The 18,543-nt window shown below is 41.6% G+C and overlaps 1 protein-coding gene across 3 annotated transcripts in view; it reads right to left on the bottom strand.

The window, feature by feature from the left end:
- Window positions 1–17,081, bottom strand: part of LOC102284389 (cytochrome P450 2J2) — a 47,166-nt gene extending 30,085 nt beyond the window's left edge. For 2 of the 3 annotated variants that reach the window (XR_011463708.1, XM_005891228.3), the window contains exons 1-4: window positions 16,812–17,081; window positions 5,062–5,224; window positions 2,160–2,309; window positions 1,612–1,772 (exon numbers count right to left, since the gene is read on the bottom strand). Coding sequence is in view for 2 of the 3 variants with exons in the window: in XM_005891228.3 (XP_005891290.2) it covers window positions 1,612–1,772; window positions 2,160–2,309; window positions 5,062–5,224; window positions 16,812–17,021 (684 nt within the window). In the remaining variant the exon portion in view is untranslated. The remainder of the gene's footprint in view (window positions 1–1,611; window positions 1,773–2,159; window positions 2,310–5,061; window positions 5,225–16,811) is intronic. The other variant, XM_070367940.1, reaches the window with a different exon arrangement.
- Window positions 17,082–18,543: the final 1,462 nt, after the last annotated feature.

Raw genomic sequence — 18,543 nt, 5'->3', positions numbered from 1 at the left:
CAAGCAACTCCTACAGCTCAACTCCAGAAAAATAAATGACCCAATCAAAAAATGGGCCAAAGAACTAAATAGACATTTCTCCAAAGAAGACATACAGATGGCTAACAAACACATGAAAAGATGCTCAACATCACTCATTATCAGAGAAATGCAAATCAAAACCACTATGAGGTACCATTTCACACCAGTCAGAATGGCTGCGATCCACAAGTCTACAAGCAATAAATGCTGGAGAGGGTGTGGACAAAAGGGAACTCTCTTACACTGTTGGTGGGAATGAAAACTAGTACAGCCACTATGGAGAACAGTGTGGAGATTCCTTAAAAAACTGGAAATAGAACTGCCTTACGATCCAGCAATCCCACTGCTGGGCATACACACTGAGGAAACCAGAAGGGAAAGAGACACATGTACCCCAATGTTCATCGCAGCACTGTTTATAATAGCCAGGACATGGAAGCAACCTAGATGCCCATCAGCAGATGAATGGATAAGAAAGCTGAGGTACATATACACAATGGAGTATTACTCAGCCATTAAAAAGAATACATTTGAATCAGTTCTAATGAGATGGATGAAACTGGAACCTATTATACAGAGTGAAGTAAGCCAGAAAGAAAAACACCAATACAGTATACTAACGCATATATATGGAATTTAGAAAGATGGTAACAATAACCCTGTACGAGACAGCAAAAGAGACACTGATGTATAGATCAGTCTTATGGACTCTGTGGGAGAGGGAGAGGGTGGGGAGATTTGGGAGAATGGCATTGAAACATGTATAATATCATGTATGAAACGAGTCACCAGTCCAGGTTCGATGCACGATACTGGATGCTTGGAGCTGGTGCACTGGGACGACCCAGAGGGAGGGCATGGGGAGGGAGGAGGGAGGAAGGTTCAGGATGGGGAACACAGGTATACCTGTGGCGGATTCATTTAGATATTTGGCAAAACTAATACAATATTGTAAAGTTTAAAAATAAAATAAAATTAAAAAAAAGAACTGCTGTAAAAAAATAAATTAACTGAGATAAAGTATGTATAGTTGTCCATCAAAGTGCCTGGTCTACTTTGGATCTCTAAGAAATGCTTTTTACCCTGCCCTATTGCTCCCTCCTAACCTCCCAGGATTTTTATTCCTTGGGAACAGTCAGCCTGGTATCCACTGAAGTCCCATTACTGAACTCAATTTTCCAGTAATTAGTGCATATATGAAAGTAGCATCTAACTCTTTGTGAACCCATGGACTGTAGCCTGCCAGGCTCCTCTGTCCATGGGATTCTCCAGGCAATAATAGTGGAGTGGGTTGCCATTTTCTCCTCTAGGGGATCTTCCCAATTCATCTTCAGCGTCACCTGCATTGGCAGGTAGATTTTTTTTTTTTTTTTTAACCACTGAGCCACCTGGGAAGCCCTCTTTGTCTATAATCAATGTTCATCAATGTTACACAAAACATCAAATTCAACAGACTGACTTCAGACATGTTTGTCAAAGTCAATTTTAAACGGTTGTGTTAACTTAAGAAAAAAATAAAAGGAAGAACCCATCTCTGTCTGACATCAGCTCATTGTCCTTCTCCAAGGTAGGAAGTGAGAACCGCCTCACCTGGCACCACACTGTTGTCTCTAAGTAGGTGACCTCATCCAGCAGCCTCAACAGCTCCTGGAACTGATCATCCTGGTAGTCAAACCGCTCCCCGAAGGTGATGGAGCAAATAATATTGGAAACAGCATTGTTGATTTTGAAGTGAGGGTTGAAAGGCTGTCCTGGAAGCAGAAGAAGAGATAGAGACTTCAGATTGGTTCGTTCCTATTTTCCAGAGTATATTCTACGTGGCATATAACACACTGACTACAGAACTATATCTGAAACTGTGGTCCCAGCACCCTACATAGGTCTGACACACAGCAAGTACTCAGTCAATGCCTGGAAGTCAAATTGATGACCAGGATTTAAAACCAATAATGAGTTTTATATCCATCTTCTTTTTAACACTCAAGCTCCATAATGGCAGTTCATGGTTAGCTGTTCACTGTTATCGCCTAATCACCCAACACAGTCCTGGGCTTAGGACAGAAATGTAGGTATTGATGAGCATCTGGTTAGTGAAAGCATGAACCACAGTCCCTGTACCTGTCCTAGGACCTGCTCACCTTTCTCCTCTCCTATTGCCTGGATGAGGTAGGCAACTTCTTCCTGTATGCGTTCCTCTAAGCTCTTCCTTCCTAAACCAAAGTTCCTCAGAGCTGTCAGGGAGAACCTTCTTTGCTCTTTCCATATGTGGCCATTGGACATGATCAAGCCTGGGAAAAAGAAAGCCAACATTATGAAAAGAAAGTCAACAAGACCCATGAGGAACAATGTATCACATGAAAGGAAGGGGAAGGGCTTTAAGGTGTTTCAAACTATTCAGAGAAATAATCCCAAAGCAATGGATACAATGGCTAGCATTTACTGACTACTAATAATGAAAGACCTTTTAGCATTTTTAATGCATTATTGAAAAGGAAACTGAGGTGTAAGAGATAAACTCTGCAATGTCACAGAGTTAGCAAGCAACTGAACAGGATTGAAATTCAAGTCTGTTTGACTCCAAAGTCCATTTTTGATGACTTGTCATATAAGTATATGTAAATATTTGTATCATACAACATACTAAGAGTGCACTTGTGGATTAGACAAAATCCATATTCACAAGGTAAGTCCTTTAGGTGAGATCTTATCTAAACCAGGCCTTGAAAATAAATGAATCACTCAAGAAAGCACAGAAGAGTGAAAAATCTATGCAGAGTGGACAACACAGGCAGAGGAAAACAATCCATCTTTGTGTGTTCAATAAATGATCATTTATTTCATAACACAGGGGAGGTCACCATCCTTTCATTTCTTTACTTCCAGAGTACTCTTCAACTCACTCTTATACCTGACTTTGGCTTACCCCATGACAAGGACATGATCTTCCCTGCTGTCCAGTCCAGGATCCTTTTCAGCCTCACCACCATGTGTCATCAGCATGAGATGCTTCTTTCTTGAAACACTCTCTTCCAATGGTGTCCGGGACACCACACTCTCTAGATTTCCCTCCTTTAATCTCTGACCACAGAGAAATTCCTGTATCTTTTGTTAATTCATCTTCTATTGAATTTTGAAATGATGGAGCTCTTCAAGACTAGGCCTGAAGTCTTTTCTCTTTATCTATATTCCATTTTGGGGGAAATCTCATTAGTTCCTAAAATTTTAAGTGAAATCTACTGATAGTTAATATCTATTTCTGGCCCTCAGCACTAGACACATATACGAGTATCTGCTTGACTCTGCAGATTTAAATGCATTTCACACTCAGCATATCTATAACTGAATTCATTATTTTGCTCTATACAACTCTCCAGGCCAGCCAACACTTTGTCCTCTTCCACATGTCCCTTCTTTCCTTTACCTACCCATTTGGGTGTCTACCTCAACACCTCATTCTCCCTCTGTCTGGGTCATCATGTCCTACCGGATTTTCCTCCTTAGAAACTTAAATACGTGTATCTTCACAGTCACTCTCCTGGTCTAACCTGTTGGAGTGCTATTTCTCTCCACCTCCCTAGTCCAGGCCACCATCTCGTCTCACCTAAAATGCTGCAATAGTCTCTTGCTCCCTTTATTCCATTCTTCACATTATAGCTTTGAGAAGTCTTTAAAATGTACCGTGTAAGTATGATGATCCCTTTCTATACTGAAACCATGCAGGAGTTTCCATTGTTCTTAGGATAAAAAGCAACATCCTTAATTTGCATGAACTATTCCTGTTAGAACTCAGCAGCTTCATCTCCATTTAATCCCTGTGCGGCAACACTGGTCACCTTTCAGTTCCTCCAGTTCAGTGTCCTTCTTCCCACCTCAGAGACTTTTCATACTCCATTCCCTCCACCTGATAGTTTTTTCACTTTATTAACTGTCACTGTGTTAGCTTTACCTAAGTCTCAGGATATTAGACACTCTTAGGAAGTACATTATGCTCTTATCTTCATAACACTAAGGTCTTAAATTGTTAGAGTAACTGATACTGTTTTTCTGAATGAAATGTAAGTTACAGAAAAATAAGGACTTTGTCATCTCCTCACTGTTCTGTTACTGGTGCTTCATATGGCAAATAAACACAGTGAATGCATGTAGAGTTAATGGGTAAAATATTTCAAAGAGAAATTGAGAAGCACCTAATAATATGGTGCTTTCGTAGAATATTGAGTTTTTCATTTAGATTTTTAAACGTGTAAATTTAATAATCATTTTAAGTATTTATGCTAAACCCCTCTTTTTCTGTTTCAATGATTTTACTTATTTATGGCTCTGCTGGGTCTTCACTGCTGTGGGCTTTTGTCTAGTTGGGACAAGCAGGGGCTGCTTTCTAGTTGCAGTGCACTGGCTTCTCACTGTGGTGGTTTCTCTTTTTGCGGAGCACAGCTTCTGTATTTGTGGTGCACAGGCTTAGCTGCTCCGCGGTATGTGGGATCTTCCCAGAAGAACCCATGTCTTCTACACTGGCAGGCAGATTCTTTACCACTGAGCCACCAGGGAAACCCCAAACCCTTCTAACAAAAATGGAAGCCTCGAGATATCTTGTAAGGCACAGCCTTAACAACAGATCACAAGAAGCGAGACGCAAGAAGGGATCACATAATCAAGAGGAGGAGGAAGCTGATCCACATCCATTTTCCTAGGGGAAGAGATCTGAGTGGAGAAAGAGAGCCTGAGAATTCATTGCCTTTCCTCTGCGAAAAAACACATCACATCACTGAGTGATGAGGATACTTATTTATCTAAGCATCCAGAGTGAGTTCATGCAGGTGATGTCGCTTTTCCCAAATCCCTGACATTAGGGTGGACCCTGCCAGGGGCCCTGAGGAGGTACCTTCAACAGAGAAATGAGGGCACTCAGCTTCCTTAAGGGGCAGGAACTTATGAGGGGCCTAGTCCCTGGGAGTGTTGGAGAATTACAGAAACAAAAGTACCTTTCACAGACTATAAGAATATCAAATGTACACATCTTATATTAGTCAAGAAACTTACCATTTTTCTTAAAAACACGTTCTCGAATAGGGCTTATGGGGCGGTTCACAAAGTTTTGGTCCTGGTAGACAAGGACTTCTTTGATTAAGGGCAATCCAGTTATAACAACTGAAGGCAAGTCACCGAATTCCAGGCTAAAAAGGTTCCCGTATTTCTTCACAAACTAAAAAATAGTAAAAATAGTCATAGAATATGCGCATGTCTGTGTGTCATGGAATGTAGAGTATGTGTGGCTGTGGGAGCTTGGATGGGACAGGAAGGGTGTGTGTGTGTGTGTGTGCGCATCCATGTTATGCACCCAGGTTTGATGGGGATGTTTCTGTTTCCAATTCTCCTCTTCTCAACTAGCCTCTGGTCGAATCTACTACAGGACGTGGACATTCCTTATAAACATTCATTCATATGTTCGACTTCCTTGAATTGAGTATCCGCCATTTGTCCTGAGAATAAGGCATAAAGATTTAACAAGATAAACAAGGTATCTAACCTCAAGTATCTTCGTGTCTAGTAAAGGGCAAAATTCAGCCCATGTGCCTTACCAGAGAAGGCAGAGATGTGACTAGTGAACATGGACTTCTTAGTAAATCACGTCTGCTTGATAGAATGTCCTTTTCCTCAACATGTTTTAGGTGACAGAAAATTCATCATAAGGCTGGGAGAAGAGCACACTGATTCTGAGCCGAGTGTAAGTCTTAACTCTGTGGCTGACTAGCTGCGAGCTCCAGGGAAAATTGCTTAGTTTTTTTTTGTTTTTGAGTCTCAGTTCCCCAGTTGCCCAGTTCCTCAGTTCCCCGGTTGCATTAAAGTGAGAAAATAATTCTTTCCCTCAAAGAATTCTATGGAGAAAAATGAGAACAGAAATGTGAAAGGCACTTTGTTCCCTGGTCCCTGGCAGATAGCCACTCGAGTCTCTGGGGAATGAATGGGCTCTGTGTGCAAAGGGATGTGGGTGTGCTTGTGCATGGTGAAAGATAGGACAAGAACACAGGGATGATGTCGGGAGAAAGGCCCTGGTGGTCACAGACAACCACATCTACTGGGTGCCATGATAACTACCTTTCATGTTTTATCTCATTTAACCTACAACTGCCCTGTGGCAGTAATGATTTTCCTTGTCTTTCAGCAAGAAGTAACTTAGCCAAGGTTGCAAAGCTACTGCACGTTGGTGAAATTTTCCAAGCATTATGTAAGATTTAAGGACAAAGCCATGGACCTGAGATGGTGATAGGAACTTAGAGTTTAGTGGATGTGAGAGAAAGAATGTGAGACTGAGGGTGAGGGATCTGGGGGGAGGGGAGAGAGAGAGAATGGAAGACTGGGTGGGTGGGTCAGGAGTGTACACAAACGTGCAGGTATGTGCAAATATGATTTGGACTGCAGTCAACAGTCATTAATCAATGTCTTCCCTGATATGTTTACTCAAGACAGCAATCTAGATAGGCCCTGCCTCTGCCCTCAGTGTGCAGGGCTGTGTCCTGCTGCAGGCTGTGTATCAAACAGAAGCACATATTTCCTCCAGGGGTCTATGGCCCCATCTCCCCACCTGCCATGACTGATGCTCCCCCATGTCTCTCCAAATGCCCTGGACCCCACTGGCCCATCAAAGCAGATACCATGGATTTAGTCTCATTCTACACCCTGCTCCCATGTTAAAGGCCAAGGCTGAACTCAATCCTTCCATCGTTCTTTTGGTCCAGAGTCTTCCAGCTGTGTTTGCTCATTACCAGCACGGTAAGTCTGTCTTGTTATAAAGAGAAGAGCCAGGATTCCATCTCAGTCTGGTCTGGCTTTAAAGTACATGTCTTTGTTCTAAAAAATGGCAGGAATGGGTCTCTTAAATCAAGACATTTTATTTCATTGAGCTGAATGCCTGGATGAACTTCTTAGGTTTTACTTTAGAAAGGATTTCTTGACTAGTTTAGAATATACAGTAAAAATATTTTTGGAATGGCTGAAAATCTCAGTTTAAACTAAAGAACTCCTTACTGACAATGGATACAATCTGGAACCTCAGCTTGTTCTTGGAAGGAATTAGGCATTCCTTAGTGTTTACTGAAATGAACTTCTACAGAGTTCTATCACTTAGAACTTTCTGCCCAAGTATATTTCTAGTCCAGCAGAACTAGATCAAACATTTTTATGGTGTGATCAATAGTATAAACATGGATACATCAAATGACTTCCTGCAGTCCTGGTACCAATGATGGTGATGTCTACCAATTCTTACATAACCATGCCAGTCACTGTGCCAATGGCTTTACTTGGAGGTAAACGTAAGTCCCAGTGTCATCTGAGATTTTGTAAGATAGAGAATACACTTCAATGTACAACAATAAACAAGTTGTTAAGAAAGGGACAGTATAAGGGAAAAAAGAGGTTAAAAATAAGGCTGTCGGTCTCCTACACTGTTGGTGGGGATGTAAGAAGGTCCGGTCACTATGGAAACAGTACAGCGGTTCCTTAGAAAATGAAACATACTGTTGCCATGTGATCCAGCAATCCTACTCCTGCCATACTTTTGGGCAAAACCATAATTCAAAACAATGCACACATGTTCACAGCAGCTCTATTCACAATTGCTGAGACATGGAAATAACCTAGATGTCCATCGGCAGACGAACGGCTAAAGAAAAGGTGGTACATGTATAAGATGAAATACTGCTCAGTCATAAAAAGAATGCAATAATGCCGTTTGTGGCAGCGTGGATGGACCTAGAGAATATCGTACTAAGTGAACTAAGTTAGAAAAAGACAAATACCATATGGTATCACTTATATGTGGAATCTAAAGTATAACGTAAATGAAGCTGTCTACAAAACAGAGACAGACAGGGACGCAGAGAACAGATGTGTGGTTGCAGCGGTGGGGCATGGGAGACGGACGGAGTGGGAATTTACGATTAGCAGATGCAAACTATTATACATAGGGTGGAAAAACAACGAGGTCCTGCAGTATAACACAGGGAACCATATTCAGTGTTCTGTGATACACCATTGTGAAAAAGAACATCACAAAGAATACATATATATAAATAAGTGTATATATATATAAACTGAATCACTCTGCTGTATAGAAGAAATTAACGCAGCAGTGTAAAAAAGTGTAAAAAAGGTGGTTCAGGAGTCTGAAACAGGCTTAAGGAATGAAAACAGAAAAATAAACAGAAAAGGAACGGCACAGTAGCTATAAGAGGCAAATAAAAGTGATAGGTTACAGGAAATTTCATATGAAGGATAAAGTTCCCACATGTAAGATTAAGCACTTAAATAATAAAATGGAGCAAAATACATGTTTAGGACAAAAAATTAGAAGTGTTGAGTTAGTGAGACAAGACACTGAACCATGAAATGTAAAGTTGAGGAAAATACTACTTTATCTAAGTTCTTAAACCCAAAAACCAACAGACAAAGACACAAAAAGAGAAAAGGAAAAAAAAGGAAGAGTGCACCAACTCTTACTCCCACTAGCAGTGACAGCGTCTGTTGCTCTAACACTCACTGGCAAGTGTGTGTGTGTGTGTGTGTGTGTTTGGAGGGGGGCTGGACACAAGGAGGACTAAGATTCTCTCTTACTTATTAAATTATATTTTAAAATGTGTCACTCAATGTATTTGTATTGCTTTTGTCATTAAAAAGTGCTTCTATCCAATAAAGCACAAAAGAGAAACCTAAGGACATAGGAAATAAAACTTCATGGCATTTTATACAATTTTTTAAGCAATAAAATCATTTGAATATAGAGTATGTCATGGATCTGGTAAAGGAAAATCCTGTACACGTGAATACATTTATGCATAAATGCAGTTCACCACTCCCCTGAGGTCCACAAACTCCTGCTAAGACTACTGGTCTAACTGGTAGTTCTTGGGATTATATTAGGTTTCTGAGAACAGCCTGTGGAAATCAAATTCAAGTCCAACAGGTTTCTATGAACTGGTTTGGAGTTGTCAGACACCTTCTGACATTGCTATGTTATATGTGGGGACAATACACAGATCACTATGCTATGGTGTTTTCCTGAAGTGCCAAAGCCTCCTGAGGAAGGCTGACTGCAGAAAAAAACTAATGCATAGAAGAAGATGAAATATGTTACCATTCTGGGGCAAGGCGCATGAAGCTATTGAAAGAGGAGAACAATTTCCACTCAATATATGGGAGAAAGTGTCCAAGAGGACGATATTCGGGCCAGACTGTAAATGAAGGTCAGGGTACTGGCAAAAGGACATGTATTGTGAAGGCAAAGATTTTAGACTGTGGGAACGGCATACACAAATGCAAAGACAGGGAAACGGCTTTCAGGAACAAGTGAGCTCTCTTTTCTGACTACTGTATAGGTTCGTTAAAGAGCACTAACCCTATGGTAGGTCAAGGCCCATTGCTGGGGGTATAGACCCTGAAGTTTAAGATGCCCCCAATCTAATGGAGCATACAGATAAGTAAACAGTTCTTCTTAGTATTACCATTCTATACAATAAATTATCAAATGGGGGAAAGTAGGGAACACATAAGGGGACCGAAGACTAGCATACGTTCCTGGAAACAAACAAACACCTTTTTGTTTATGTAGGAAGAGGGGAAACAAGCCTGACAAGGTACTGCGAAATAGACCAAGGATATCTTAATGTCAAGTGAAATAATTTGGATCTTGTTTTGTTTCTAGCTAGAAAACTGAATGCAGAGAAGGCAATGGCACCCCACTCCAGTACTCTTGCCTGGAAAATCCCATGGACGGGGGAGCCTGGTAGGCTGCAGTCCATGGGGTCGCGAAGAGTCGGGCATGACTGAGCGACTTCACTTTCACTTTTCACTTTCATGCATTGGAGAAGGAAATGGCAACCCACTCCAGTATTCTTGCCTGGAGAATCCCAGGGACAGAGGAGCCTAGTGGGCTGCAGTCTATGGGGTCGCACAGAGTCGGACACGACTGAAGCAACTTAGCAGCAGCAGCAGCAGAAAACTGAATGAGAGGTAAGGGCAGTGAATGCTTAAGAACCTGGATTTTGAAGTTATACAAACCTGTATCCAGCTTCTGCTTGTTACTTTCTATGTGATTTTTGCTTTAGTTATTTACCTTCTCTCTGTCCCAGTTTTCAAATCTATAAAATGGGGGCTATTATTAGTTTCCATCTTTGGGATGGTGGTGATAAGTAACCACAATACTAAAATAAATAATACAATTATTTATTGTTATTGATATATTTGACAGTGTGTTTTAGCAAAATGACTCTGGTTAGATCTGGACAAAGGAATGGAGGGGAAGTGGCCAGAGAGTAGATTGATGGAGCCCATACAGCAATCAGGCCAGACAAGTGATGCCTGGTATGCAGCCAATGACTGGTTTTTCCTAGAGTTTGTTACTATAAGTTTTTGAAGAAGGTGGGGTTGGGTGGTAGATATAGGAAGAAGCATCAACTATGCACGAAGCACCTTGGCAATAAACTGATATTCTTGAACTTATTAGGTTCTTACAATAATCCTATAATGCATTCTTTGTTTTTGGAAAAAGAGGCAAGGAGATAGACAGCACAGCTGATGGGTATAAAATTGGGCTCTTTATAACTCACTGTCTCATCTTTAAATGAAAGCATGAAGATATTATCTCTCTTCTTCTGAGTGACAGACTCCCTAAAGATTAGTGGGCCACATGACATCCCAATTAAAACCCACATGTCCAAGCTTCTCCAGGTGTGGCCAGTGAGATACCTGACAATGGGAGCAGTAGTGATATGTGCATCTTCTGGGTTATGCTCTTAAAGGAAGGTTGCTTCTCATCACCTCCCACTTTCCCTTTCCATGGAATGGACCTTATGTATGCTGATGTTGTAGGACGAGAACAATAAGACAGAAGGAAGTGGGGTTTCTAGATGACCTTGTGGTACAAAGCAGTCTTCCAATCCTGGTCTTCTGGCCTATATCTGAACTTACTTGTGTGAGAGAGATAAATTCCAATCTTTTTTTTTTTAGATGACTGTATTTTGGGGCCTTTTTTATTACAAGCAGCTCCATGTATATCCTCACTAATACATTTATTCACCTTATCTACGGTTCTCCCAATTCAGTCCAATAAGATTTTCTCTTACTTAAAAATATGCTCCTACAATAAGCCATGCAGCTGTGGTATAGGAAGTTTAGAAACAGGTGAAAAAATAAGAGTGGTTCATGGTTCCCATCATGCCATATAAATTGGCCAGTTTCTTCACTGCCTTCTCACTTCATTTTACCTGATGTCACTTCCCCCATTTAAAAATCTCCTGTCTACTTTACTCCATATAACCTCTTGCCTAAGATTCCTTTCCAGTCCAGCCAAATTTAACATTCTATAGAAGCTATCCCCATTGCTTCCCATTCATAGTGATCCCACATAATGACATATCACCTGGTTTACCACAAAGGTTATACCACACATTTGATCATACACTGTCTTGTACTGTGCCTGTCATATGATAAGCACTTCATAAATGTCTGTTGCATAAATGAACCCATGAGTAAGTCAATTATCCTCTAGCTATAGCATGAAAAGTCAGATAGCATCAGTAGAGAATAAATATATGAGTCAAATAATCATGTGTCCAAGGCCTTGTTTGGCCATGACCTACGCTGAATAACTTAGGCTAACTGCTTTACTATTTTCAGCCTGTTTCCTCAGTGGTAAAATGGAAACATCAAAAGATTTCTAACTTGTGTGCCTTTTGTGCAGATTAAATGAAAATGAATCCACATACAAGACCTAGAAGCTAGTCAGTGTTAAGTGCCTGCTATGTTATTCAGTTGTGTCCAACTCTTTGCAACCCCTGGACTGCAGCCTACCAGGCTCTTCTGTCCATGAGATTTTCCAGGCAAGAATACTGGAGTGGGTTGCCATTTCCTCTTCCAGGGGATCTTCCCAACCCAGGAATTGAACCCACATCTCCTGTGGCTCCTGCATTGGCAGGCAGATTCTTTACCACTGAGCCACCTGCAAAGCCCTGTTAATATTACAGCAGATAGTTAATGATAGGTACTGGTAGATAGGTAAGTAAAGATATATAGGTAATGATAGATAATGACAGGTGCTTAATGTTTCCAAACTGCTTGAATGCAAATTTAATTACAGCCAAATCACATTATTTAAACTCTATTTTTTACAACTAGAAATATTTAATTGCAAACTTATATAAAATAAAACAACACTTCTGATTAAAAATCTTTTGCCAGAGATAAGGCCCTAGGCTCAGTATGATCCTTGGCCAGTTTTATGATATGAGGCAAATCATTTAACCTCTCCAGTCATATCTATCTTAATAGTAAAACAAGGGCACAGATCAAGTTTCTGATTTCAGACAAGAGTGAGTAAAAGCATCCCATTTTACTCCTCCTCAGCCTCATGGTACTAACTGGCACATACAAAATTAACACAAATAAAGTCCCGTTCTTTGTAGCAAATGAACCAGATAAACAGTGATCCACCAGGACAGAATACTCAACCTTTCTACCTTCCTGTTCCAGAGACAAATACCGTAAGAGCTGTAATCCTCCCCCATCCTAATGGGAAGCTACAGTACTAAAGATGCATGAAAACTTGCCTTCATCCTGTCTCTGCATCCTGCCTTCATCCTGTCTCTACAGCAAGGGAGTACTTCTCCCCTACTGAGTTTGTAAGCTGAATTATAACTATCTCACCCCTGAACTGCAGAAAAGAGACTCCTTGAAGGAGTCAGTGGGCAAAATCCTGATTTCTACAACTCTACAAAAATAAGGAGGTACCCATATTCCATGGAGATAATATGGTTAGATTACTGACTTCTCCCCACCCCCTGTAGTAAGGAAGAGGCTACCCTACTCAGAGGGGCCCCAGTCTTTTGTCCCCATCCTCATTCTCTCCAGCCTGCACTGAGGAGAATGTGGGTTAGAGTCCTATTGAGGTGAACAATATATAAGTGGAGTACACCAATAGAGCACTGCAAAGGCCTTATAACCTAAACTGACACTTGAACCACAATTCTCAAAAGTGAACATTCTAAACATAAGCAGGTTGACTATCTGCAAAAATAAAAGATTTACATAGAGTCCAGAGTCATGTACATACACAAAATGTCCAGAGTATAGTCCAAAATTACTCATGTTATCAAGAACCAGAGAAATCTCAAAGTGAACGAGTTGAAACCAATACTGAGATGATAAAGATGCTGTAATTACTGATTAAAGATTTTAAACCAGCTATTGAAAATATGTTTCCATAAACAATTACACTCTTGAAAAAATTTTAAATAGAAAATCTTAACCAAGAGCCAGAAAATATACATATGAACAAAAAAGAAATTTTAGAATTGAAAAACAATAACTAAACAAAAACTCATTAGAGCAATTCAGTGGCAAAGTGGTAATGACAGGATAATCAGTGAAACTGAAGACATCAGCAGAAAGTGTCCAATCTGAACAATACAGAGAAAATAGGCTGAGAAGAGATCAAAAACTGAGCTTCAGGGACTGATGTTAGAATAGGAGAAGATCTATCACTTGCATCATCAGTGCCAAAGAGGACAAGAAGGAAAAAGTATGGACTTGAAAAAATATTTGAAGGAATAAAGGCTGAAAAATTCTCAAATTTGGTACTACTTAAACTGACTGAGGCAAGAAGTTGTGAGTGAACCCAATAAATCCAAAGAATTCAACACTAAGGCATATAATTGAATTTCTGAAATCTAAAAACTAAGAAAACCTAGCTTTCAAAGCATGTAGAGGAAAACAATTCATTACTTATGGGGAACAACAGTTCAAATTACAGCAGATTTTTCATGAGGAACCCTAGTTCCTAGGCCAGAAAGAAGTAGCACTACATTTTCAAGGGTTTAATAAAAGAAAACTGTCAACCTAGAATTCTATATCCAGTGATAATATACTTCAGAAATGAAGATGAAATAAAAACATTCTTAGATGAAGGAAAGCTAAGATAATTTTTTTTTTCAGCAGACCAGTTCTAAAAGAATGGCTAAAGAAAGTTCTTCAGAGAAATGGGTAAATACAGTAGACGAATCTTCTTGAATTTAACACGTTGTGTTTGACAGTTAAAAGAAAAATTATAATACTGTCTGAGGTGGTTCTCAGTGTATATAGAGATAATACTTAAGATAATTTATATATTATAAAGTGGGGGAAGGTAAAGGGACCTAAAGAGTTTTAAGGTGTGTGTATTCCACCTGAAGTGATAAACCATTGATACTTACTGCAATAAGTTATGTATACATAGCATGTAATCTTTACAGCAAGCATTTAAAAAACAATACAAAGAAACATACTCAAAAACACTATAGATAAATGAAAATGGAGTTCTAAAAAAATATTCAAGTGACCTACAGGAAGAGAGGAAAGGAGAAAAAACGAAGAGTAAAAAACAAGATGAGTGAAAAAACAAAGTGAAAAATAGGAAACAAATAATAAATTGGCAGACTTAAGTTTTAACAAATCAATAATTACATTAAATATAAATGATCTAAACTCACCAATTAAATGTTTGATATTAGAAGCATGAACAAAAATTTACCTACCTATATGTTTCAAATAGAATGATATAAGTAGGTTAAAAGTAAATAAATAGAGAAGCATATACTATGTAAATATTAATCAAAAGAGAGCTGAGAGCTGGTGTGGCTATACTATATCAGATAAAGCAAAATTCAGGGAAAGAAAATTACCAGAGAAAAAGAGGGACATTACCTAATAAGAAGATAACAAATTCACAAAGATGACATAACAATTTTAGTGCATATGTGCCAAATAAAAGAGCTGTGACACACATACAAGAAAACTACCAGAACTGAATAGATACACAGAGAAACCTTTAATTATAAGTTGCAGACTTTAACAAGCCTCTCCTAGTAATTGATAGAATTAGTAGCTAAGAAGTCAACAAGGGTTCAGGAGCACTAAACAACTGATTCATCTAATAAGGTCTAACTGACATATAGTACAGAACATTCCACTCAAGAGCAGAATACATTATTTTTCAAGTATGTATGGACTCTATCTTGGGTCAACTTTAACATAATTTTTTCAAAGTTGAAATCATATATGTTCTCTGACCATAATGGACTCCAATTGGAAATCATTAACAGAAAGAAAACAGAAAAATCTCCCAATACTTGGAAGTTAAATAACATATTTATTAAACAAAGGTACAGGGTTAGACTCCTTAGAAAAGACCCTGATGCTGGGAAAGATTGAAGGCAGGAGGAGAGGGGGTGACAGAGGATGAGATGGGTGGATGACATCACCCACTTGATGGACATGAGTTTGAGCAAGCTCCAGGGGTTGGTGATGGACAGGGAAGCCTAGCATGCTGCAGTCCATGGGGGTCGCAAAGAGTTAGAAATGACTGAGCAACTGAACTGAACTGACAGGTTAAGGAGACAAGCTTTAAAATTCTGGAGACAAATCCAGTCACTTAACCGGTACCAATTGTGTGTTTCTTCCAGAAAGTTGATAAAAACCTTCTCCATCTGAACTTGAGTTTGTATTACACACTTGTGTTTAAAGTGCTCCAGGCATTCAAGGGGAACTGTTATTTGTTGGGAACCTATAATAAGCAGTGTTAGTATTGACCATTCACTGTTTTATTTCATGTTCACAACCATCTATCACAGTGCTGTCTGTCAGCACTGTGATGGGAGGCAGGGAAGCAGCTGAAGGTGCTTGAGAAAGTGCTTTTATGTTGGAGGAAATATTAAGGAATTCAGAATGGCCACAATTAGGGAGCCCTGATGGGAGATGCGGAGAAGGCAATGGCACCCCACTCCAGTACTCTTGCCTGGAAAATCCCATGGACGGGGGAGCCTGGTAGGCTGCAGTCCATGGGGTCACTAAGAGTGGGACACAACTGAGCGACTTCATTTCACTTTTCACTTTCATGCATTGGAGAAGGAAATGGCAACCCACTCCAGTGTTCTTACCTGGAGAATCCCAGGGACGGTGGAACCGGTGGGCTGCCATCTATGGGGTCGCACAGAGTCGGACACGACTAAAGCGACTTAGCAGCAGCAGATGGGAGATGATTATAAAGAAATGGAAAGAGGTTACAAGAACGGTTCCAAGTAGCTCCCGGCATCTTGTGTGCCAAGTCGCTTCAGTCCTGTCCGACTCTGTGCGACCCCATGGACTGTAGGCTGCCAGGCTCCTCTGTTCATAGGATTCTCCAGGCAAGAGTACTAGAGTGGACTGCCATGCTCTCCTCAAGTAGCTCCCTAAGGAACAAGAACTCTGGGAAGCAGCAGGGATCACTAACAAAATCTAAGCAACGGAGTGACATTTAAAAATGATTAGTGAGTGTGGACCGCTGGGTGAGGAGGCTAAATGTGAGGGGCTCAGTCCTTGTGGAGTTAGGAGCAATTCAGTTGAAAAACGGTAAGGATTTAGATAGTATTTATCACCATTTTACCGAGTGGCAAAATATGCGATTTTTTTCCCCAAGGATAATGATATTAAAAAGATAAACTGATCATATTATAAATAGAAAGTCCCAATAGTATGTAACAAGGCCTTCAGTTAAGTGACAGAGAACGCATCGTATCTAACACACTCAACAGTAAACAGTTAACAATATTTCACCCCGGGAAATCACGGGTGGTGTAATCATGCCAGTCACTGGGGAAAAGAGAGAGGTTCAAAGCAGGTGCCCGCTTCAGCCTCAGAACCCGCATCCTCCCGCCCTCCCCGGAATGGCCCCTGTCCCGCAGGTCAGGGTCAGGAGGCGCGCGGGCACCTTCGCCCGCTCCTACCCGCTGAAGCGACAGGTGTCCCTGCTCAAAGTCCAGTTGGAAGAAGTTGCCTACGAAGGGCAGGCGCGGGGGCCCCGGCGGATAGTTCTTTGGACGCCGCCTGTTGAGGAGATCAGTCAAGAGGAGAAAGACGATGGCCCCCAGCAGGACAGTGCCAGGACGGAGCGCGGCCCAGAGGGCAGCCGCCAGGGAGCCCAACGCCTCCAACATGGCTGCGCTGGTCCCCCTTCGGCGGTCCGAGTCGGCGGAGGTCCCTGCAGTACTGCCAGCACCGCCTCCTTCCCCGTCTGCCCCTCCCCGCCCCGCCGCGCCCCGCCCCGCCGGGTCTGTCTGTCTGCAGCTCCTCTCCGCCTCCTGCCGCCTCGCCGCCCCTCTGCCCCTCTGCCCCTCTGCCCCTCTGCTGCTGCTGCTAAGTCGCTTCAGTCGTGTCCGACTCTGTGCTACCCCATAGACGGCAGCCCACCAGGCTTCCCGTCCCTGGGATTCTCCAGGCAAGAACACTGGAGTGGGTTGTCATTTCCTTCTCCAATGCATGAAAGTGGAAGGGAAGTCGGTCAGTCGTGTCTGACTCTAGCGACCCCATGGACTGCAGCCCACCAGGCCCCTCCTTCCATGGGATTTTCTAGGCAAAAGTACTCGAGTGGGGTGTCATTGCCTTCTCCGTCTGCCCCTCTAGGTTGCCACAGAGCTTAATCTGCTCGACGCTCCCGGCTCTTTCTCAGGCGCCGCCTTCTGCCTGCCCCTCAACTCGCCCCACCGGGGCCCCTACTCCCCTGTGTCTCCATCTAGCCCTCCTACGGCCCGCCAGGTGCCTGTGGCCAGGTTCCTAGGAGAACGGCAAAGGCGTTGGAAAAGGCCAGACTAGATTTTATTACTATTTAGAGAGCCTTTCTCTTTGTGAGAGACTTCTCTGGTGGCTCAGACGGTAGTGTCTGCCCGCAATGAGGGAGACTTGGGTTCGATCCCTGGGTCGGGAAGATCCCGTGAAGGAAATAGCAACCCACTCCAATACTTTTGCCTGGAAAATTCCATGAACTGAGGAGCCTGACAGGCTACAGTCCATGGGGTCGCAAAGAGTCGGACACGACTGAGCGACTTCACTTTCACTTTCTCTTTGTGAGAGCGTCAGGACTCTTGGGTTTAGGATTTCACTGCATCTCAGAGGGCGCCGACATTTGAGCTCTGTTTTTCAGTCTCCGTCTCATCAAAGCATTGGAACTGTGCCTAATAATCAGGAAAACAACAGCACGTGATATTTCTTGGGCGCATGCTACTTGCCAGGTATTGAGTCCCCTTCTTTAGATGAATTGCTTAATTCTGACAAATTTAGGCAGATACCGTCGTTCCATTGTGTAGTTGCTAACAGAAGTTGATTTATGAATTACGTGGTGAATAAGTGAATCCAGTTTACATGCAGCACATGTAAAGGAGGCCCTGTCTTTGTAACTTAAGTACTACATCACAGCTCTAACAGTGAGGCTAGTCCATAATAGGTGTTTAATGAACACTGGAGGGAGGTGTCTTAGCCGTTGTCTTTTATTGGTTTGCTTAGTGAGATTCTTCCTCTGAAGCCTCAAGATGGTGTAGAAACTGAGATTCCAAACTTCCATGCTATCCAGTGTGCCTGCCCGTGTCTTACCATGTGTGCGATACACAAAATATGAATCATAGTTCCAGAGTGTATAGCACACACTCAGATTTTCGACATATGCTTAAAACATTTCTCTAAAAA

Source organism: Bos mutus, chromosome 3 (assembly GCF_027580195.1).
Source record: "Bos mutus isolate GX-2022 chromosome 3, NWIPB_WYAK_1.1, whole genome shotgun sequence".
In the NCBI taxonomy this organism is placed as follows: Eukaryota; Metazoa; Chordata; class Mammalia; order Artiodactyla; family Bovidae; genus Bos; species Bos mutus.
The sequence above is the reverse complement of the archived record's forward strand: the minus strand, read 5'-3'. Positions and strand labels throughout refer to the sequence as shown.